Here is a 26230-nt window from a genome sequence, read left to right as displayed (position 1 = left end):
AGTATGTAAGTACCAAGTTTCATTGAAATGTAATGCTAACTACTTATATCAAATGCTGAAAATTAATTAATTATGCAAATTAGGTAATTAATATGTACTGATATTACCATAAAAACTATCAGGTCTGTGCAGTGTCGTATGACATCTATGTACCAAGTTTCATTGAAATGTGATGATTAGTACTTGAGATATCAGTGGAAAAACCGAAAATTGACTAATCATTATGCAAATTAGGTAATTAGTATCCACGGATTATTACCAAAAACTAATCAAAACCTAGCATGAGTTCAGAGCATCTATGTACCAAGTTTCATCAAAATCCAATGAGTGGTTGTTTAGATATCAGTGGAACAGTCATGGAACCACTAAAAAATAGCTAATTATCATGCAAATTAGGTAATTAATATGCACGGAGTTTTACCAAAAATTAATCAAATCTGCGCATATGTTCAGAGCATCTATGTACCAAGTTTCATCAAAATCCAATGAGTGGTTCTTTAGATATCAGTGGAACAGTCATAGAACAGCTAAAAATTAGCTAATTATCATGCAAATTAGGTAATTAACGAGCATGGATTTTTACCAAAACCTAATCAAATCTGCGCATTGGCCCAGAGCATCTATGCACCAAGTTTCATCAAAAACCGATGTATGGTTCTTGAGATAGCAGTGGAACAGTCGGACACACATACACACACACACACATACACACATACACACATACACACACACATACAGACACACTAACTGCAAAGACTCCCATTTTGTGCTTCGCACATGGGAGTCAAAAAAAAAGTAGCTGGCATTTTATTAAAAGTAGGTGGTTGCATTGACCAGCTACCAGCTGTTTATGAAACCTGTCAATTCCTACACATCACCATGCCAATTAAGATCAGATAATGCAGCATTTTGTTGTAGCTTTAGCAGAGACTAGTATTGTGTCATTCCAATAAACAAGACATTGAAAATGACAGTCCTTGTTAATATTTGACAACATTTTCACTGTGACTTAGAATCTTTTAGACCCCAATAACATCACTGCTACACACAACTACAACAGTTCGCACCAATAACATACTAAATGGAACGCCTAAAATGTACATTACATGATGGCTTGCTAATGATGCAACTTTGTAATAACTACTAGCGGTTTACACAGAATATTTATTTCACCATGCCCGGTATGACCCCTGATGTTTTTTATTTAGCGAAGAATCATAAATAGTTCAGTTATTAAAAGAAATTTATGAGAGAAATTGCTAAAAAGCTTTAGACATATGTTGTGAATTATCACATGTTCGTGCAGCTTTGCAGAATGACCCAAATTAAGAAATTTGAATAATGACATGCGAGAGGCATTACAGAATAATTATGTGATGTACATCAGTAATTCTAGTACACAATAAAAAGTGCAATTGATTAGTATAAACATTTCAGCTGTTACTCAATTCTTTTTCAACGAGTCAATGAAAGTGTCAAGAGTAGGATTGAAGTAAACAAAAATTGCTGATAAGACCAAAAAAAAAATATGTGTGGTTTCGACAACCTTATACTAAAAATTGTTGGGCCAAAATGAAAACAAATTTTTTTTTTAGAATTTTGACCAAATTGGAAGTCTTAAAAACTAATGAAAAAAAAGAAAAAGAAAATTCATTCAGTTATTTTAAAGTACACATCATTAGAACCACACAAAGCAAAATATAACAAGTCCGGTAATTCTAGTAACGGTCTAAAAAATACAGGAATTTTTACTTTAGGTTTTCTTTCACCCTCTACATATAAAAAAAAATATTCTCAAGGGCTGCGAATACCCACAAACCAGCATTTATACATTAATATGCTAAGGGCAAATCATTTACTACGAAGATACAAGTAACTGAAATCAAAAATGACCATAACTAATTTGCATAGAAAAAAATAATTTTGATTCATTTGCATAAAATAAACGTTTTGCTTTCCCCAAAAATAAGGGTGGGTACAGAATTTATTTGACTTACATGTCATATCAAAGTGATGTTTATTTTTAAATCAACTTTTTATCGAAGTATATTTACTTCTCATTCACGAACAACAATATATCACATTCTTTAGAGAGAGAGAAAACACAACTGAACAGACTTTGTATAAAGTGGACTGCCCGAAGGTATACAGCGATCTCTGGATGCTGGCATGCTTGAACCATCAACAGGGCTATAGTACACACCCCCTTGTCTGGAAAAACTATGAACAATAAAACCTATTTTATAAGATAACTACCGTAGTAAACTTATGATAAATTGCCATAAAGTTATCAGTCTGTCTCTTCAGAATAGTATGGAATAAGATTGTACACGTTACTGGTTTATTATTAACTGAATTCCAATTTAAACCATTTACTGTTAAGCACTGTTAGGTGTCAGACATAAGGTCAAACATTAGTAGTCAAATCAGCTTCCTGCAGGTAATAATCAAATTCTTGTGTTACACTACTTTATAAACACACAATGACAAGTGAGGCCACACAATATTAACTCAAATAAAAAATTTAGAAAAATCAGCAATAATATACCTTATCATAAGCAAAAGCTCTCCACATTTTTTCTTTGGGAGGGGGGGGGGGTATTTTATTAAAGCAGGTCAAAACAACATTCCTTTGATCTAACTTAGTGTTAATGTGTATCAGTAAATTTAGGCTATTTCTGTCATTGCTTTACAACCAATATTTTACTACTGGCAGATCCTATTAACTGTTAACAGTTTGATGGAAATATTACCTACACCCAGACCAGCCAGTCATTTCACCTGCATTTTTTAAATTTTTTTTGCTAATGATAATTACAACCCTATGAGTTCTGAGAGCAATATTCATATTATTTAATTTTTTTCACAAATGTCTATTTTGGAGCAAAAGGAACATAAATATGTTGAAGTGCGTTTTTAACGGTATACAGTGCATAGCACTTGCATGGCTTTCTCTTTGTTTAACATTTGGTGGCATGGTCGAATGCAATAGGAAAAGTCGTGCTAAAACACAGATTTTATTTTCAATTTTATACAAATATGATTTATTATTTACTGTGACAGAAAACAGCAACCCAACCAGCAGTATTATAATAGAGCTCCCTGTTTCGCTCACAGAGTGGCAATATTGTTATCAACTTTAATGCTGGTTTGGTTGCTTTTTCATTCACAATAAATATAAATTTTCCAGCAAATGTCAACAGGAGAAAAAAAATATAAATGTGTTGGTGGGCGTTTCACAGACACTTTCAAGGCCACAACGCAAAAATAATATTACTATATTATTTATTCACAGGGGCTAGACATTCCTAGGTCAATGTTGAAATAATCATTAAGGTGTATGAATGTTATAATACACAATAAAAATACCTCATAATGTGCGGCAGCAAAACATTCGTAGTTACTATTTATTTATTTTTTTATTAGACGCATAAAATCCTTAGGGAAGGATAAAAAGGGTCTTACAGAAAGAAATTAAAACAAACTACAATCTAAAAAAGAAAACAGAAAATAAAAACTTTTCTAAAAAAATAAAACAAATCAAAAACAATAAAGACAATTTGCAGCCAATGGTGAATACAGAATATAGAATGAACGCAAAATGTAGCCTAATACACTGATAGTTGTTGCTGTTTTGTTCCATAGCTGTTTTTTTAGGAAGACTGCTAAGGCTGGTGCTAGAGTATGGTTTGCCATAATCAAAATGAATTTATTCTGACTATTTTTCTTTATGATAACATCCCGATACTGACTATTTTAATACTGACATAGAAACGTAAATCCCGCATGTACTTTCTATTATTGTGTCTGATTAAATAACCGGATCAACATATACTCACTCATGAACATACTATCCGAATACCGAGCAGCTCGAAGGCGAATTACCGTTTTTTAGTTTTCGAATATTGTTCTTCGTTGTGCCCTTGGTAAAATACCTTGTTTTGCAGTACTAATAATTCATAATTTTGGTGTAACAGTTGATCGAGTAAAGTATGTCATGAGGTGCAAACAGGTTTTTTTTCAATAACATGTGATCGCAGAACTGAAATATATAATATCATTGGAGATATTGAGAATAAGCTCACCTTAAAATTGTTCATATGATTACCGAAGTGTTCCAGAAGATCATACAACCAGAAAGAGCATGCTTGTAATTTTTAAAATGGCGGCAGGACAAAAGCCGATGATGGTCGACCTCAGTCGAAGATTAATTATATGCAAATCTGAATGACTCGTAAAATCAATATGAGATCAGCAGCGTAACAATCTTTTTTCGTCAATTCGAAGCAAATTGAAAAGAAACGCAACATAGAATAATATTTATATGCTTTCAGACAATGTACAAACGAGAATACTATGCAATTCACAGAGCCAAAGCACAGCCTGTATGCACTGGGAATTATAATCATTTGCCGGTGTGTTGACGACCGAACTCCGTCGGTGTCAAGTTACAGGCGCAAGCCTTGTGAGGAATGATTATGGTATAAAACCAACATTCATTAACAAAATGTTAACAATAAATATTTATTTAATAAAATGTGCATCTTGTGCTGGTCCTCGAACCACATTTAAGGCTGGTCCGAGTGTTTCTTGCACGGTGTCAACTACGAGCTTGGCTCCCGCGATTATGACGTTACACCCAGCTGATCGCCTTGACGACAGCCATTGTTAGGACGTTGGCGCTGTTTCCACAACCTGACGATAACTTGTTTTGTGCTGTGGGCAAGGCTTTTGTATTGCCGAAAAAACGACATTTTGTGATCGAATTATTCGGTTGCTATACTCACCAAGTGGATGGGGGTTGTTCATGAAGCGATATAGACGGGCTACGAGTTGATTTCTGCGTTTATTAGCAGCAACACAGATTTGAACATAAGGAAGTATTGTCGGTTGTTTACTGGACGCGTTTGGGTGAAGGACAATTTCAGATTCGAAATACGCGACCTTTCTCCGTCTGTTTGTGAAAAGGGACATTTATTTGAGCTCCGCTACACCTTCGACCCAGATTGGGTTTAACCCGAAGTTGACCAAACAGTAAAAACTGCTCTAACTTTGGTTGGCTGGAAAGTTCCAGACGTCGGAAAACTAAGGACATCGACGTAGGATTTATTGATACTCACAGCCAGTGGCAAGACAGATTATCCGACCTAATTTTTAACTTATCCGATTTATAGGTCTATATTTAAGTCCAGGTCAAAAGTGATTGTAAATATTCGACATTATTATTGAAAACGCTCACGAAAAAGTCAAAATGTCGAGTAATCAAGGAGGTAAAACGGACATGGAGCGGGTTGGCCTGTTCAAAGAGATGGAATACACAACAATTGGACATAGGTATCAACCACCAAACAGCCGTAAGTTACTAATATTGTACATGGGACTACAAACTTTGTATATTATAATTATTTTATGTTTATTGTATTGTATTGTAATTTTATTTGACAACTGTAAAACCATTCATTTTCACTGACATTTAATTTCACTATTTTGAGCATATTCACTGAGTTTTATTTTCACGAATTTGTCATGGAAACAATGAGTTTTCATTGTTATTTTACATTTCCACGTCGATTTAATTTAATGTATTTTACTTATCAGCGAAAATAGCGAAATTAAAACCCAGTGAATAAGTAATTGCATTCACAGTATAAACGTATATTATCTATGCCTTCTGTGTCATTAGTAAATTATGTAATATAATAAATTACATTATGATGTATCAGTACATTAAAAATGTTCACGTTCCCAATTATCACATTTACTAACACTAAAAAAAAAAGGAAAAAAAAACTGCTATTGCAAAGCATAATTAATATTTCTGTGGAAAATTAATCACAATAAAATATGAATAATAACAATGAATTTTAAAATGAGGGTATGTAAGCAATGAGATATGCGGTGAATATCTTGTTGCACGAATTGAAGAAGTTTCATAAATTACCGTACTCTGATCACAAAATTACTATGATCACAAAATAAAGTTACATTTGTAAAATACATAACATTTGATTGATACACACACCGATATCTTATGAGATTTTCATCGTATATCACTGAACGTTGATGTAAAGTAGCACAACCTTTAAATCCTTGATAACAATGCTTTGAGCAATATTAACCATGAAATTGAATGCATGAGTACCTAATACTTTCTTTCATATCTATAAATATAACAGTTACAACTAACATTAAATACAAGTGATGTCACATTTTTGTCTTTCAGAAAACAGCTCTTAAATATTAATCTGATATCTTACTTTTAAATTCTCTTTAATGTTTTATTAATTTTTTGATTTCCAAAAATAAATATTTTGTTGCATTTGCATTTTATAAACTTACACTGATTCACATTAACAATTCTTTTTGTGTGTGTTTAGAACCGTTCAATGCTCCGGCACACAAGGGTAAGCAAATGTTACCTGGTGGAAGTAAGATCAAGTCATCACTGCAAGCTGGATACTTTGATGGTCAGTTTGGTAGAGTGTTCAGTGGAGAAGGTTACAGTGATCCAGTCAAAATGAGGAGACAAACCAGAATTAAAGAGGCCCAGAAGAATCTTGGAAAATCATTTTTACCAAGTAACGGTGACAAAAAACCGTAAGTGGAAGAGATCCTGACAGATTAAAAATGATGAATCTATTTTTTTAATGCTCAATAATAATTTGCCCATCCCCCTTCAGTCTTGCAAAGTATTTAAATACTTGTTTTTGAAATAAGACAACTACGCCTACCTACCTAAATATTTTTGTTCTTTTTGTTTGTATCCTCTAAATTGTAACTCTATTCAATCCTCCAGAAGGTTATAATGTGTTATTGATTAAAATAAATTAAACACAAATATTATTATTCACAATATATGCTAAACTAAAACCAAATGTGTGGGTATAATCATAAAACCTATTGATGAGACTGAATCGCAGCTCAAAACATTTCATCTTATTGTTTTATCATTCCAGATCTGGTGCAGGCAGCCATTATGGAACGTTTGGTGGACCAACTGGTGCATTCAGTCCAGTCAAGAGGGGAGGAAAAGCATACTCTGCTCCGGGAAAGAACATTCTAACTAATCCATCCAAGAAAGGTACTGGATATGGCTATGTGGGTGTTACCATTGGAGGTACACATAAACACTCCTCAGATGCCTTTGACCGACCAAAAGAACTGAGAAGGGTGAGTCAAATAAAACATACTGAGTTATTTGCAGTGAAAATGTTGTTGGCAGTAGTACCGGTATACATGTACATGTGGTACTCGATCTACTGGGTATATCATGCTTGACATAAACCAGATGGAACTATATTTATGGTGATGTAAAGGATCATACTGTATACTTGGCATCTATGATACGTGTACATGTGTCATATTGTGTATATACCGTATCTGTGATATAATATATGTAGTGTAATGCTTATTTGTGTTTCTTTTAATAGAAAGAGCTGATGCAACATAAAAGCCAATTGAAAGGAAGCTCATTCAAACTCAACATGCATCCTAGCGAATATTTTGACGGGAATCCATACAAATCGGACAAACCACTGCCTCCTATCAAGAAAACGTCAGCCATTAAAAGAGATGTTAGACCATTCCGTCCTAGCAATCCTGGCAAACATGTGAGTACAGATTATCAATCCACAGGATAAAAACCTCAGTCAAGTGACTATACAAGTCTGACTTAGCTCTGACATCTATTTATCAGTAAATGTGCTTTTAAAAAAGCTGATGGAATGTATATCGCTTTTTTGCTGGTAAAATTGTAGCTCGTTTTTGATCCACTGATTTTGCACTGTAATCATGGATTTCCTTTGTCTATCTTGCTCATTGAAAACAATCTACAAATAAATAAAACCTACTCTAACTGATAAATATGATATAACATAGATGATATCTGTAATCGTTGTCCTAAGTAATGGCCAAAAGAGCCACTGCTTGAAACGTCTAGCTATTTTGAATAATTACTTGAGACAATAATAAACAAATATTGTCTGTCATGTAAAAATAAATTTCCTTTTTTAACAGCTTGGAGGAAGTAAAGCAGGCACATTTGATCCCTATCCAACTCATTCTAATGATCCATACAAACCAAAGGGAAAGAAGAAGGAGCCTCCTGTCAACAAATCAGGAAAGATCTTCATGCCATCACCAGGTCCAAAGAGTGCACCAATGAATTCAGTTCAAAACCAGAATGTGTACAGGTACATCCATTTATCTGTACATTTATTACCTTGCCCGTACCATCAAAGATGGAAGGGAAAGGTATATTAAGGGAAAAATTTTGTCAGGCGTTGTCGTCGTCGTCGTTGTCGTCGTTGTCGTTAATAATTGTTATTGTGTGCATAATAACTTTACTAATTCTATTCCAAACTTTATCAAACTTGGTCACCTTATTCATCAGTATAAAGTCTTCCCTGAGTTTGAACAACAGATGTTCTGTATGAAAATATCATGCAAAAATTGAGAAAATCTGATAAAATATTTTGACTGTTTCTACTTGACTGATCACTGGTGATACACATCAAAGGTCACTGATCTCAGTGGAAATATGCATTGTTGTATGTGTTCAATGAAGCAAATGATTTATCTTGTAATAATATCCTTGGTAATGTATCTCAGAATTCCATACTGGGTTTCAAAACCAACTCATGGAGAGATTGCACAGTCTGATACACATTTGCAAACCTACCAATAAAATCTTTACAGAAAACAAGATGTCAGAAAATCAATATAAGCACTCCTATGAACTGGGTGCCTAACTTTGATCAAGATCTGAAGCTAATAGAAAATCTGTTTAGTTCAAAGTTATCAAATCAAAAACAATACATAAAAAATACATTAAAAGCAAAACATTTCATCCACATTTTAAAAAGAAAATTATTCTAAAATATATGTATTCTGTATTTGACAAACAGTTCATTCGACAAATGAAAACTCACAGGAATATGTTTCAGCTATTAGAACAGAATGATAGAGTTTTTATAATACTAGTTTAAAAACACACTTCAAAGATTGCAGTGTTTGAAGATGTAGATTCTCAGGAGGCAACAGTACTGTTGACTTTTCCCTCCACTGGACACCAACTATTTAAGTTGATTTGCATACAAAGCAGAGCTTGCAACATGATAGCTATTCATAAAGGGTGTTTTTTTTTACTTTTCATATAATACAGTAGTTACACAATGAGGAAGTTCATATTTGTCTCAGTGAATCATTAATTTTTGACAGACACCTGTACAAAATACTTGGACAAAAGCCAGCTAAGATTTTCTGTTATCTTGCATGTTTTATGAATCTATTCACGTCTAAATGCAGCACTTTTTTTCTGCGATGAGTCATTTGTTTTTATACTAAAATATCTGAATTACTTTGAATAAAGCTGAAAATTATGTTCCTTAAAATAATTAAACAAATAAGGCATGTTTTTGTAAGATATTTACATCTTTTAAGGACATTCGGTAGACTGATTCCCCACTGTTGGTTCAACCCCAAAACTTGTTTGTATTCAAAATTAATTATGACAATGCATATTTATATTGAAACAAACTATGATAAAGGGAATTATATTATATAACAAAGGGCAAGGTCACCAGAGTTCAACTATGTTTAGTGCTGTTTGTGCCAATCATAATTGTTCTCCCCAAACCATTTAAATATGTCACTTTTGGTGATTCTGATCATTCAGAAGTTGAATCCCAAAATAAGGAGTGTCATATAATTCACTGTCGCATGCTAAATGTTCATTATGCAAATAACCCTGTAACTATATTTTTGATTGGTGTGAAAACTTACATTGTGAAAAACTTACATATGCCATTGTAGCAAACTTGCGTCAATGCAAAAAATAGCAAAACTTTAATATAGCTAAAGTGCCAATCATCTTTTATAAAGATATGCTTTTTGAAAATATTGGTTAGCTAAAGTACGCATTTTTGCTAAGCTTGCTTGATGTTTGCACATATTGAAATTATATGTTATTTCTTCCTCCAGGTCTATCAATGGTACAAATTTCAAGACTGTGACGTCAGTTATGGCATACTAGACAATAGACAACATCAGAAGATAAACATGCACAATACTAGAACTTACAGGATTGGTACTGTGTCTGAGAATAAATTTGAAATAATATATTACAATTTATTCCAAAGTGTGATAAATAAAATTACATAAATACTGTCTGTTGATAAAGCCTAGTAATTTCAAACTTGTGAGATTTTGTAAGTTTCAAGTTTTTTAAATCTTCAATTGTGCATCTGGATAATTGCTATATATTTTTTAAAACCAGCAGTTTCCAAAAATTATACTGAAGTGAAAAAAACTTTCTTCAACAGCCATCACAACATTGTGTGTCAACTAACATGAAGTTAAGGGGCTGACAGTAGTTTTTATAGATGACTAGGGAGTCTGTAGTAAATGCTATACTTCTGTATTCTAAATTCTGCCTGTGGTTAAAGAGCTCATAGTTTTTTGTAGGCAACTGGGAGACTGCAGTGAATATCTGCATGTGGCTATGAGCTCAGATAGGTGGCTGAGGGGACTGTCATAAATTATGGCAGTATTATGGATTTTATATAATGAAAATTATGACACGTGATTGTACATAAAGTTAGAGAGAACTTTCTACATCTTTTTAAAATATATTTGTATTCTTCACAGCACTTTATCATTGGTGTAGTTTGTAAACTCTATGGTATCATAAACCACCTAAGGTCTATGCATAAACTGGTCAAGTTAATTTGATAAAATCTACAGTATCCAGTTTCACTTAGAATATTATTAACAGTGTATTTGTTTTTATGTTTTTTTCAACACAGAAAATCATGCGTGTGTCGTTTCAAGTGTGTAAGTGCTGTATGTACATCACCAGGAACTTTTCAATAATTTAATATATCAATTTTAAAATGTATTTCCTGCAACAATCTATGATTGATTGCTTATAACACTTTCAACACAAATCAGGTTTTATCAAGTCATAACTCTATACACACTGTAAAACCATTTATTTTCACTGACATTTAATTTCACTATTTTGATGTTTTTCATGGATTTGTCAAGAAAACAATGAGTTTTTTGTTATTTTACATGTTCACGTAGATTTAATTTAGTGGATTTAATTATCAGCAAAAATGACGAAATTAAAACCCAGTGAATAATTAATGCATTTACAGTACCGGTAGTATGTTACATATTTAAAAAAAAAACATGTTAATCAAAATCTGGAGCTGATTAGAAATATTGTTATAGTGCATATTGTTCTCAGTTGTGTTGTGTTAGTCTCTGCATGCTATAACAGTATGCAGAAAAAACAAAATCGTGCAACGATAATGTTTTTATCGATGCGATATAAGAATTTCAGATTGAACAACAATTGCTTAATCATGGTACAATGGCAATATTTCACAATGACTGAGAGTTTATTTTGAAAACAAAATATTGCTAATAATGCTTATATTTCTGTCAATTTTGGAAATCATCAGTGCATCAACTTATGCGCGTAGACATCATGCCTAATTAGCATACAATTTGCATACAATTTCTCAGTTGTTTCGACACTATCATGTGATAGAAAGGTTATTAAAAAAGGTTAAACTTTGCATAAACCACACTTCAATTAGGACAAATTATGGTTTGAATTTAACATTTTAAACAAATATGGAACACTATTATAGTATTTACAAGTACAGTATTTTCCAAGGTTGTGTGTGTGAAATTTAGACTTCTGAGTCTCACTTCCATGTTTGATGTATTTATGCAGTCAGAATATCCAAGGCTAGATTCACCATGCTTTTACCCAAAGTGTAATCTGTGTTTTTGTTACCATTATACTGAAGTGCTATATCTTACATGTGTAAATTAATTTTAATAAAATCAATTGTGTATACAAGGTATAGGTCTGATAGTGTTTGAGAAAATATAAGTGTTGAACACCCATGAAAATGATTTTACAGCCATTTATCATTGTTTCCTATGTAAAATAGTTTCGTCGTATATAAAAAAAGTTGTGTACTCCTGGTTTTCTTGAATTATTTGGAAATTCTGATCAATACTATGAGGTTATTACGATGATACTGCAAAGTATGCACGAAGACCGTACAGCAGGAGTATCAACCAACACTCGGCGTATTTTGATGAAACTGCGTATTGTCTGGGTGCATACTTTGTGGTATCCTCGTAATGACCTTATTATTATACATCTTTTCCTCCCAGGAATACATCATGGGAATGCAGAAATCCAAAAAGTTTAGAACCGATTTACGGCAGCAAACTTCTTTGTGTGGGGTCCTGTCAAACACTGAGGGCTGCCATGTTTGTTTTTCTTATTAGAGGACACTGACACACATAATTTTTCCATAATTAAAATTTGCGTTCCGAATATGATAGGATCCAAATGCCCAGTGCATTAAGGCGACAGATGTATAATAATTATTATGAACTATGACCACTATAAAAGTTGAGAGTGTGGGATACAGTAAAACAGATCAAGGGTAAATCAACAGCAATGGGGCAAGAGGTACAGGTGAATGTGATGCAATATGATTTAAAATCAATTAGCAGATTAAATTTCAACCAAAATAATGGCAGGAGTAGAAATGATTGCCAACATTCAGACATAATGAATGCTTAGGACACACTAGCCTTGTTTTCAAATAATATGTCACATATTACCATGTTATAATCATGTCATGTACTAGACAAAACAAGACATCAAACATGTGATGTACTAGTCCAAACAATGACATCAAACATGTCATGTACTAGCCAAAACAATGACATCAAACATGTCATGTACTAGTCCAAAGAATGACATCAAACATGTCATGTACGAGCCAAAACGATGACATCAAATGTGTCATGTGCTAGTCCAAACAATGACATCAAACATGTCATGTATGAGCCAAAACGATGACATCAAACATGTCATGTGCTAGTCCAAACAATGACATCAAACATGTGATGTACTAGTCCAAACAATGACATAAAACATGTCACGTACTATCCTAAACAATGACATCAAATATGTCATGTACTGGGCCTAACAATGACATCAAACATGTCATGCACTAGTCCAAATAATGACATCAATTATGCCATGCACTATCCTAAACAATGACATCAAACGTGTCATGTACTAGCCCAAACAATGACGTCAAACATGTCATGTACTATTCCAAACAATGACGTCAAACATGTCATGTACTATTCCAAACAATGACATCAAACATGACATGTACTAGCCAAAACAATGACATCAAACATGTCATGTACTAGTCCAAACAATGACATCAAACATGTCATGTACGAGCCAAAACGATGACATCAAACATGTCATGTGCTAGTCCAAACAATGACATCAAACATGTGATGTACTAGTCCAAACAATGACATCAAACATGTCACGTACTATCCTAAACAATGACATCAAATATGTCATGTACTAGCTCAAACAATGACATCAATTATGTCATGTACTATCATAAACAATGACATCAAACATGTCATGTAGTAGTCCAAAGAATGACATAAACATGTCATGTACTAGTCCAAACAATGACATCAAATATGTCATGTACTATCCTAAACAATGACATCAAATATGTCATGTACTATCCTAAACAATGACATCTAATATGTCATGTACTAGCCCAAACAATGACATCAAATATGTCATGTACTATCCTAAACAATGACATCAAATATGTCATGCACTATCCTAAACAATGAAATCAAACATGTCATGTACTAGCTCAAACAATGACATCAATTATGTCATGTACTATCATAAACAATGACATCAAACATGTCATGTGCTAGTCCAAACAATGACATCAAACATGTCATAAATATAGCCCAAACAATGACATCAAATATGTCATGTACTATCCTAAACAATGACATCTAATATGTCATGTACTATCCTAAACAATGACATCTAATATGTCATGTACTAGTCCAAAGAATGACATAAAACATGTCATGTACTAGCCCAAACAATGACATCAAATATGTCATGTACTATCCTAAACAATGACATCAAACATGTCATGTACTTGCCAAAACAATGACATCAAACATGTAATGTACTAGCCAAAACAATAACATCAAACAAGTCATGTACTAGTCCAAACAATGACATCAAACCACAGTCAGCTGGCGCACACATGATAATAAAATAAATACAATATTTACTATATGGGGGCCGCTATCTTGAATGCAGTATAAAACATGTCATGTACTCGTCCTAACAATGACATCAAACAGGTCATGTACTATCCCAAACAATGACATCAAACATGTCATTCATGTACAAGTTCTAACAATGACATCAAACATGTCATGTAATAGCCCAAACAATGACATCAAACATGTCATGTACTATCCCAAACAATGACATCAAATATGTCATGCACTACCCTAAACAATGACATCAAATATGTCATGTACTGGGCCTAACAATGACATCAAACATGTCATGCACTAGTCCAAATAATGACATCAAACATGCCATGTACAAGCCCAATTAATGACGTCAAACATGTCATGTACTATTCCAAACAATGACGTCAAACATGTCATGTACTATTCCAAACAATGACATCAAACATGTCATGTACTAGGCCTAACAATGACATTAAACATGTCATGTACTAACCTAAACAATGACATAAAACATGTCATGTACTATCCCAAACAATGACATCAATTATGTCATATACTAGTCCAAACAATAACATCAAACATGTCATGTACTATCCTAAACAATGACATCAAACATGTCATGTACTAGTCCAAACAATGACATTAAACATGTCATAAATATAGCCCAAACAATGACAACAAATATATCATGTACTATCCTAAACAATGACATCAAACATGTCATGTACTAGCCCAAACAGTGACATCAATTATGTCATGTACTATCCTAAACAATGACATCAAACATGTCATGTACTAGCCCAAACAATGACATCAAACATGTCGTGTACTAGTCCAAACAATGACATAAAACATGTCATGTACTGGTCCAAACAATGACATCAAACATGTCATATACTAGTCCAAACAATGACATCAAATATGCCATGTACTATTCTAAACAATGACATCAAACAGGTCATGTACTAGTCCAAACAATGACATCAAACATGTCATGTACTAGTCCAAACAATGACATAAAACATGTCATGTACTAGCCCAAACAATGACATCAAATATGTCATACACTATCCTAAACAATGACATCAAACATGTCATGTACTAGCCCAAACAATGACATAAAACATGTCATGTACTAGCCAAAACAATGACATCAAACATGTCATGTACTAGCCCAAACAATGACATCAAACATGTCATGTACTAGCCCAAACAATGACATCAAACATGTCATGTACTAGTCCAAACAATGACATCAAACATGTCATGTACTAGTCCAAACAATGACATAAAACATGTCATGTACTAGCCCAAACAATGACATCAATTATGTCATGTACTAGTCCAAAGAATGACATAAAACATGTCATGTACTAGCCCAAACAATGACATCAAATATGTCATGTACTATCCTAAACAATGACATCAAACATGTCATGTACTAGCCCAAACAATGACATCAAATATGCCATGTACTATTCTAAACAATGACATCAAACAGGTCATGTACTAGTCCAAACAATGACATCAAACATGTCATGTACTAGTCCAAACAATGACATAAAACATGTCATGTACTAGCCCAAACAATGACATCAAATATGTCATGCACTATCCTAAACAATGACATCAAACATGTCATGTACTAGTTCAAACAATGACATCAATTATGTCATGTACTATCCTAAACAATGACATCAAACATGTCATGTACTAGTCCAAAGAATGACATCAAACATGTCATAAATATAGCCCAAACAATGACATCAAATATGTCATGTACTAGTCCAAAGAATGACATAAAACATGTCATGTACTAGCCCAAACAATGACATCAAATATGTCATGTACTATCCTAAACAATGACATCAAACATGTCATGTACTAGCCCAAACAATGACATCAAACATGTCATGTACTAGCCAAAACAATAACATCAAACATGTCATGTACTAGTCCAAACAATGACATCAAACATGTCATGTACTAGTCCAAACAATGACATCAAACCACAGTCAGCTGGCGCACACATGATAATAAAATAAATACAATATTTACTATATGGGGCCGCTATCTTGAATGCAGTATAAAACATGTCATGTACTCGTCCTAACAATGACATCAAACAGGTCATGTACTATCCCAAACAATGACATCAAACATGTCATTCATGTACAAGTTCTAACAATGACATCAAACATGTCATGTAATAGCCCAAACAATGACATCAAACATGTCATGTACTATCCCAAACAATGACATCAAATATGTCCTGCACTACCCTAAACAATGACGTCAAACATGTCATGTACTATTCCAAACAATGACATCAAACATGTCATGTACTAGGTAGGCCTAACAATGACATTAAACATGTCATGTACTAGCCTAAACAATGACATCAAACATGTCATGTACTATCCCAAACAATGACATAAATTATGTCATGTACTAGTCCAAACAATGACATCAAACATGTCATGTACTATTCTAAACAATGACATCAAACATGTCATGTACTAGCCCAAACAATGACATCAAACATGTCATGTACTAGTCCAAACAATGACATCAAACATGTCATGTACTAGTCCAAACAATGACATCAAACATGTTATGTAATAGCCCAAACAATGACATCAAACATGTCATGTACTATCCCAAACAATGACATCAATTATGTCATACACTATCCTAAACAATGACATCAAACATGTCATGTACTAGCCCAAACAATGACATCAATTATGTCACGTACTATCCCAAACAATGACATCAAATATGTCATGCACTACCCTAAACAATGACATCAAATATGTCATGTACTGGGCCTAACAATGACATCAAACATGTCATGCACTAGTCCAAATAATGACATCAAACATGCCATGTACTAGCCCAATTAATGACGTCAAACATGTCATGTACTATTCCAAACAATGACGTCAAACATGTCATGTACTATTCCAAACAATGACATCAAACATGTCATGTACTAGGCCTAACAATGACATTAAACATGTCATGTACTAACCTAAACAATGACATAAAACATGTCATGTACTATCCCAAACAATGACATCAATTATGTCATATACTAGTCCAAACAATAACATCAAACATGTCATGTACTATCCTAAACAATGACATCAAACATGTCATGTACTAGTCCAAACAATGACATTAAACATGTCATAAATATAGCCCAAACAATGACAACAAATATATCATGTACTATCCTAAACAATGACATCAAACATGTCATGTACTAGCCCAAACAGTGACATCAATTATGTCATGTACTATCCTAAACAATGACATCAAACATGTCATGTACTAGCCCAAACAATGACATCAAACATGTCGTGTACTAGTCCAAACAATGACATAAAACATGTCATGTACTGGTCCAAACAATGACATCAAACATGTCATATACTAGTCCAAACAATGACATCAAATATGCCATGTACTATTCTAAACAATGACATCAAACAGGTCATGTACTAGTCCAAACAATGACATCAAACATGTCATGTACTAGTCCAAACAATGACATAAAACATGTCATGTACTAGCCCAAACAATGACATCAAATATGTCATACACTATCCTAAACAATGACATCAAACATGTCATGTACTAGCCCAAACAATGACATAAAACATGTCATGTACTAGCCAAAACAATGACATCAAACATGTCATGTACTAGCCCAAACAATGACATCAAACATGTCATGTACTAGCCCAAACAATGACATCAAACATGTCATGTACTAGTCCAAACAATGACATCAAACATGTCATGTACTAGTCCAAACAATGACATAAAACATGTCATGTACTAGCCCAAACAATGACATCAATTATGTCATGTACTAGTCCAAAGAATGACATAAAACATGTCATGTACTAGCCCAAACAATGACATCAAATATGTCATGTACTATCCTAAACAATGACATCAAACATGTCATGTACTAGCCCAAACAATGACATCAAATATGCCATGTACTATTCTAAACAATGACATCAAACAGGTCATGTACTAGTCCAAACAATGACATCAAACATGTCATGTACTAGTCCAAACAATGACATAAAACATGTCATGTACTAGCCCAAACAATGACATCAAATATGTCATGCACTATCCTAAACAATGACATCAAACATGTCATGTACTAGTTCAAACAATGACATCAATTATGTCATGTACTATCCTAAACAATGACATCAAACATGTCATGTACTAGTCCAAAGAATGACATCAAACATGTCATAAATATAGCCCAAACAATGACATCAAATATGTCATGTACTAGTCCAAAGAATGACATAAAACATGTCATGTACTAGCCCAAACAATGACATCAAATATGTCATGTACTATCCTAAACAATGACATCAAACATGTCATGTACTAGCCCAAACAATGACATCAAACATGTCATGTACTAGCCAAAACAATAACATCAAACATGTCATGTACTAGTCCAAACAATGACATCAAACATGTCATGTACTAGTCCAAACAATGACATCAAACCACAGTCAGCTGGCGCACACATGATAATAAAATAAATACAATATTTACTATATGGGGCCGCTATCTTGAATGCAGTATAAAACATGTCATGTACTCGTCCTAACAATGACATCAAACAGGTCATGTACTATCCCAAACAATGACATCAAACATGTCATTCATGTACAAGTTCTAACAATGACATCAAACATGTCATGTAATAGCCCAAACAATGACATCAAACATGTCATGTACTATCCCAAACAATGACATCAAATATGTCCTGCACTACCCTAAACAATGACGTCAAACATGTCATGTACTATTCCAAACAATGACATCAAACATGTCATGTACTAGGTAGGCCTAACAATGACATTAAACATGTCATGTACTAGCCTAAACAATGACATCAAACATGTCATGTACTATCCCAAACAATGACATAAATTATGTCATGTACTAGTCCAAACAATGACATCAAACATGTCATGTACTATTCTAAACAATGACATCAAACATGTCATGTACTAGCCCAAACAATGACATCAAACATGTCATGTACTAGTCCAAACAATGACATCAAACATGTCATGTACTAGTCCAAACAATGACATCAAACATGTTATGTAATAGCCCAAACAATGACATCAAACATGTCATGTACTATCCCAAACAATGACATCAATTATGTCATACACTATCCTAAACAATGACATCAAACATGTCATGTACTAGCCCAAACAATGACATCAATTATGTCACGTACTATCCCAAACAATGACATCAAATATGTCATGCACTACCCTAAACAATGACATCAAATATGTCATGTACTGGGCCTAACAATGACATCAAACATGTCATGCACTAGTCCAAATAATGACATCAAACATGCCATGTACTAGCCCAATTAATGACGTCAAACATGTCATGTACTATTCCAAACAATGACGTCAAACATGTCATGTACTATTCCAAACAATGACATCAAACATGTCATGTACTAGGCCTAACAATGACATTAAACATGTCATGTACTAACCTAAACAATGACATAAAACATGTCATGTACTATCCCAAACAATGACATCAATTATGTCATATACTAGTCCAAACAATAACATCAAACATGTCATGTACTATCCTAAACAATGACATCAAACATGTCATGTACTAGTCCAAACAATGACATTAAACATGTCATAAATATAGCCCAAACAATGACAACAAATATATCATGTACTATCCTAAACAATGACATCAAACATGTCATGTACTAGCCCAAACAGTGACATCAATTATGTCATGTACTATCCTAAACAATGACATCAAACATGTCATGTACTAGCCCAAACAATGACATCAAACATGTCGTGTACTAGTCCAAACAATGACATAAAACATGTCATGTACTGGTCCAAACAATGACATCAAACATGTCATATACTAGTCCAAACAATGACATCAAATATGCCATGTACTATTCTAAACAATGACATCAAACAGGTCATGTACTAGTCCAAACAATGACATCAAACATGTCATGTACTAGTCCAAACAATGACATAAAACATGTCATGTACTAGCCCAAACAATGACATCAAATATGTCATACACTATCCTAAACAATGACATCAAACATGTCATGTACTAGCCCAAACAATGACATAAAACATGTCATGTACTAGCCAAAACAATGACATCAAACATGTCATGTACTAGCCCAAACAATGACATCAAACATGTCATGTACTAGCCCAAACAATGACATCAAACATGTCATGTACTAGTCCAAACAATGACATCAAACATGTCATGTACTAGTCCAAACAATGACATAAAACATGTCATGTACTAGCCCAAACAATGACATCAATTATGTCATGTACTAGTCCAAAGAATGACATAAAACATGTCATGTACTAGCCCAAACAATGACATCAAATATGTCATGTACTATCCTAAACAATGACATCAAACATGTCATGTACTAGCCCAAACAATGACATCAAATATGCCATGTACTATTCTAAACAATGACATCAAACAGGTCATGTACTAGTCCAAACAATGACATCAAACATGTCATGTACTAGTCCAAACAATGACATAAAACATGTCATGTACTAGCCCAAACAATGACATCAAATATGTCATGCACTATCCTAAACAATGACATCAAACATGTCATGTACTAGTTCAAACAATGACATCAATTATGTCATGTACTATCCTAAACAATGACATCAAACATGTCATGTACTAGTCCAAAGAATGACATCAAACATGTCATAAATATAGCCCAAACAATGACATCAAATATGTCATGTACTAGTCCAAAGAATGACATAAAACATGTCATGTACTAGCCCAAACAATGACATCAAATATGTCATGTACTATCCTAAACAATGACATCAAACATGTCATGTACTAGCCCAAACAATGACATCAAACATGTCATGTACTAGCCAAAACAATAACATCAAACATGTCATGTACTAGTCCAAACAATGACATCAAACATGTCATGTACTAGTCCAAACAATGACATCAAACCACAGTCAGCTGGCGCACACATGATAATAAAATAAATACAATATTTACTATATGGGGCCGCTATCTTGAATGCAGTATAAAACATGTCATGTACTCGTCCTAACAATGACATCAAACAGGTCATGTACTATCCCAAACAATGACATCAAACATGTCATTCATGTACAAGTTCTAACAATGACATCAAACATGTCATGTAATAGCCCAAACAATGACATCAAACATGTCATGTACTATCCCAAACAATGACATCAAATATGTCCTGCACTACCCTAAACAATGACGTCAAACATGTCATGTACTATTCCAAACAATGACATCAAACATGTCATGTACTAGGTAGGCCTAACAATGACATTAAACATGTCATGTACTAGCCTAAACAATGACATCAAACATGTCATGTACTATCCCAAACAATGACATAAATTATGTCATGTACTAGTCCAAACAATGACATCAAACATGTCATGTACTATTCTAAACAATGACATCAAACATGTCATGTACTAGCCCAAACAATGACATCAAACATGTCATGTACTAGTCCAAACAATGACATCAAACATGTCATGTACTAGTCCAAACAATGACATCAAACATGTTATGTAATAGCCCAAACAATGACATCAAACATGTCATGTACTATCCCAAACAATGACATCAATTATGTCATACACTATCCTAAACAATGACATCAAACATGTCATGTACTAGCCCAAACAATGACATCAATTATGTCACGTACTATCCCAAACAATGACATCAAATATGTCATGCACTACCCTAAACAATGACATCAAATATGTCATGTACTGGGCCTAACAATGACATCAAACATGTCATGCACTAGTCCAAATAATGACATCAAACATGCCATGTACTAGCCCAATTAATGACGTCAAACATGTCATGTACTAGGCCTAACAATGACATTAAACATGTCATGTACTAGCCTAAACAATGACATAAAACATGTCATGTACTATCCCAAACAATGACATCAATTATGTTATGTACTAGTCCAAACAATGACATCAAACATGTCATGTACTATCCTAAGCAATGACATCAAACATGTTATGTACTAGTCCAAACAATGACATTAAACATGTCATAAATATAGCCCAAACAATGACATCAAATATATCATGTACTATCCTAAACATTGACATCAAACATGTCATGTACTAGCCCAAACAATGACATCAATTATGTCATGTACTATCCTAAACAATGACATCAAACATGTCATGTACTAGCCCAAACAATGACATCAAACATGTCGTGTACTAGTCCAAACAATGACATCAAACATGTCATATACTAGTCCAAACAATGACATCAAATATGCCATGTACTATTCTAAACAATGACATCAAACAGGTCATGTACTAGTCCAAACAATGACATCAAACATGTCATGTACTAGTCCAAACAATGACATAAAACATGTCATGTACTAGCCCAAACAATGACATCAAATATGTCATGCACTATCCTAAACAATGACATCAAACATGTCATGTACTAGCTCAAACAATGACATCAATTATGTCATGTACTATCCTAAACAATGACATCAAACATGTCATGTACTAGTCCAAAGAATGGCATCAAACATGTCATAAATATAGCCCAAACAATGACATCAAATATGTCATGTACTAGTCCAAAGAATGACATAAAACATGTCATGTACTAGCCCAAACAATGACATCAAACATGTCATGTACTAGTCCAAACAATGACATCAAACATGTCATGTACTATCCTAAACAATGACATCAAACATGTCATGTACTAGCCCAAACAATGACATAAAACATGTCATGTACTAGCCAAAACAATGACATCAAACATGTCATGTACTAGCCCAAACAATGACATCAAACATGTCATGTACTAGTCCAAACAATGACATCAAACATGTCATGTACTATCCTAAACAATGACATCAAACATGTCATGTACTAGTCCAAACAATGACATTAAACATGTCATAAATATAGCCCAAACAATGACAACAAATATATCATGTACTATCCTAAACAATGACATCAAACATGTCATGTACTAGCCCAAACAATGACATCAATTATGTCATGTACTATCCTAAACAATGACATCAAACATGTCATGTACTAGCCCAAACAATGACATCAAACATGTCGTGTACTAGTCCAAACAATGACATAAAACATGTCATGTACTAGTCCAAACAATGACATCAAACATGTCATATACTAGTCCAAACAATGACATCAAATATGCCATGTACTATTCTAAACAATGACATCAAACAGGTCATGTACTAGTCCAAACAATGACATCAAACATGTCATGTACTAGTCCAAACAATGACATAAAACATGTCATGTACTAGCCCAAACAATGACATCAAATATGTCATGCACTATCCTAAACAATGACATCAAACATGTCATGTACTAGCCCAAACAATGACATAAAACATGTCATGTACTAGCCAAAACAATGACATCAAACATGTCATGTACTAGCCCAAACAATGACATCAAACATGTCATGTACTAGCCCAAACAATGACATCAAACATGTCATGTACTAGTCCAAACAATGACATCAAACATGTCATGTACTAGTCCAAACAATGACATAAAACATGTCATGTACTAGCCCAAACAATGACATCAATTGTGTCATGTACTAGTCCAAAGAATGACATAAAACATGTCATGTACTAGCCCAAACAATGACATCAAATATGTCATGTACTATCCTAAACAATGACATCAAACATGTCATGTACTAGCCCAAACAATGACATCAAATATGCCATGTACTATTCTAAACAATGACATCAAACAGGTCATGTACTAGTCCAAACAATGACATCAAACATGTCATGTACTAGTCCAAACAATGACATAAAACATGTCATGTACTAGCCCAAACAATGACATCAAATATGTCATGCACTATCCTAAACAATGACATCAAACATGTCATGTACTAGTTCAAACAATGACATCAATTATGTCATGTACTATCCTAAACAATGACATCAAACATGTCATGTACTAGTCCAAAGAATGACATCAAACATGTCATAAATATAGCCCAAACAATGACATCAAATATGTCATGTACTAGTCCAAAGAATGACATAAAACATGTCATGTACTAGCCCAAACAATGACATCAAATATGTCATGTACTATCCTAAACAATGACATCAAACATGTCATGTACTAGCCCAAACAATGACATCAAACATGTCATGTACTAGCCAAAACAATAACATCAAACATGTCATGTACTAGTCCAAACAATGACATCAAACATGTCATGTACTAGTCCAAACAATGACATCAAACCACAGTCAGCTGGCGCACACATGATAATAAAATAAATACAATATTTACTATATGGGGCCGCTATCTTGAATGCAGTATAAAACATGTCATGTACTCGTCCTAACAATGACATCAAACAGGTCATGTACTATCCCAAACAATGACATCAAACATGTCATTCATGTACAAGTTCTAACAATGACATCAAACATGTCATGTAATAGCCCAAACAATGACATCAAACATGTCATGTACTATCCCAAACAATGACATCAAATATGTCCTGCACTACCCTAAACAATGACGTCAAACATGTCATGTACTATTCCAAACAATGACATCAAACATGTCATGTACTAGGTAGGCCTAACAATGACATTAAACATGTCATGTACTAGCCTAAACAATGACATCAAACATGTCATGTACTATCCCAAACAATGACATAAATTATGTCATGTACTAGTCCAAACAATGACATCAAACATGTCATGTACTATTCTAAACAATGACATCAAACATGTCATGTACTAGCCCAAACAATGACATCAAACATGTCATGTACTAGTCCAAACAATGACATCAAACATGTCATGTACTAGTCCAAACAATGACATCAAACATGTTATGTAATAGCCCAAACAATGACATCAAACATGTCATGTACTATCCCAAACAATGACATCAATTATGTCATACACTATCCTAAACAATGACATCAAACATGTCATGTACTAGCCCAAACAATGACATCAATTATGTCACGTACTATCCCAAACAATGACATCAAATATGTCATGCACTACCCTAAACAATGACATCAAGTATGTCATGTACTGGGCCTAACAATGACATCAAACATGTCATGCACTAGTCCAAATAATGACATCAAACATGCCATGTACTAGCCCAATTAATGACGTCAAACATGTCATGTACTAGGCCTAACAATGACATTAAACATGTCATGTACTAGCCTAAACAATGACATAAAACATGTCATGTACTATCCCAAACAATGACATCAATTATGTCATGTACTAGTCCAAACAATGACATCAAACATGTCATGTACTATCCTAAGCAATGACATCAAACATGTTATGTACTAGTCCAAACAATGACATTAAACATGTCATAAATATAGCCCAAACAATGACATCAAATATATCATGTACTATCCTAAACATTGACATCAAACATGTCATGTACTAGCCCAAACAATGACATCAATTATGTCATGTACTATCCTAAACAATGACATCAAACATGTCATGTACTAGCCCAAACAATGACATCAAACATGTCGTGTACTAGTCCAAACAATGACATCAAACATGTCATATACTAGTCCAAACAATGACATCAAATATGCCATGTACTATTCTAAACAATGACATCAAACAGGTCATGTACTAGTCCAAACAATGACATCAAACATGTCATGTACTAGTCCAAACAATGACATAAAACATGTCATGTACTAGCCCAAACAATGACATCAAATATGTCATGCACTATCCTAAACAATGACATCAAACATGTCATGTACTAGCTCAAACAATGACATCAATTATGTCATGTACTATCCTAAACAATGACATCAAACATGTCATGTACTAGTCCAAAGAATGGCATCAAACATGTCATAA

General features: G+C 33.7%; 2 protein-coding genes across 3 annotated transcripts in view; one reads left to right on the top strand and one right to left on the bottom strand.

Moving 5' to 3' along the window:
- Positions 1-4174, bottom strand: part of LOC100372630 (cell division cycle and apoptosis regulator protein 1-like) — a 28376-nt gene extending 24202 nt beyond the window's left edge. For both annotated transcript variants that reach the window (XM_085493619.1, XM_085493620.1), the window contains exon 1: positions 4086-4174. The gene's annotated coding sequence lies outside the window, so the exon portion shown is untranslated. The remainder of the gene's footprint in view (positions 1-4085) is intronic.
- Positions 4175-4684: 510 nt separating this feature from the next.
- LOC100377886 (cilia-and flagella-associated protein 96-like) lies at positions 4685-10179 on the top strand. Its single transcript, XM_002738439.4, has 6 exons — positions 4685-5354; positions 6378-6597; positions 6957-7170; positions 7431-7610; positions 8017-8192; positions 9982-10179. Exons 1-6 carry the CDS (start codon positions 5252-5254, stop codon positions 10031-10033), a joined length of 945 nt encoding a protein of 314 aa, XP_002738485.2. The 5' UTR covers positions 4685-5251; the 3' UTR covers positions 10034-10179.
- Positions 10180-26230: the final 16051 nt, after the last annotated feature.

The sequence above is a fragment of the Saccoglossus kowalevskii genome, chromosome 19 (genome assembly GCF_978046115.1).
Source record: "Saccoglossus kowalevskii chromosome 19, keSacKowa6.1, whole genome shotgun sequence".
Taxonomy (NCBI): domain Eukaryota; kingdom Metazoa; phylum Hemichordata; class Enteropneusta; family Harrimaniidae; genus Saccoglossus; species Saccoglossus kowalevskii.
Note: the sequence above shows the minus strand (reverse complement) of the source record. Positions and strands in the feature narration are given on the sequence as shown.

Excerpts from the sequence above, each read along its gene's own strand:
- LOC100377886 (XM_002738439.4), top strand. The coding sequence starts at position 5,252 with ATGTCGAGTAATCAAGGAGGTAAAACGGACATGGAGCGGGTTGGCCTG. Across the intron at positions 6,598-6,956 it reads AGTAACGGTGACAAAAAACC|ATCTGGTGCAGGCAGCCATT; the intron begins GTAAGTGGAAGA and ends TTATCATTCCAG. Across the intron at positions 8,193-9,981 it reads CAAAACCAGAATGTGTACAG|GTCTATCAATGGTACAAATT; the intron begins GTACATCCATTT and ends TTCTTCCTCCAG.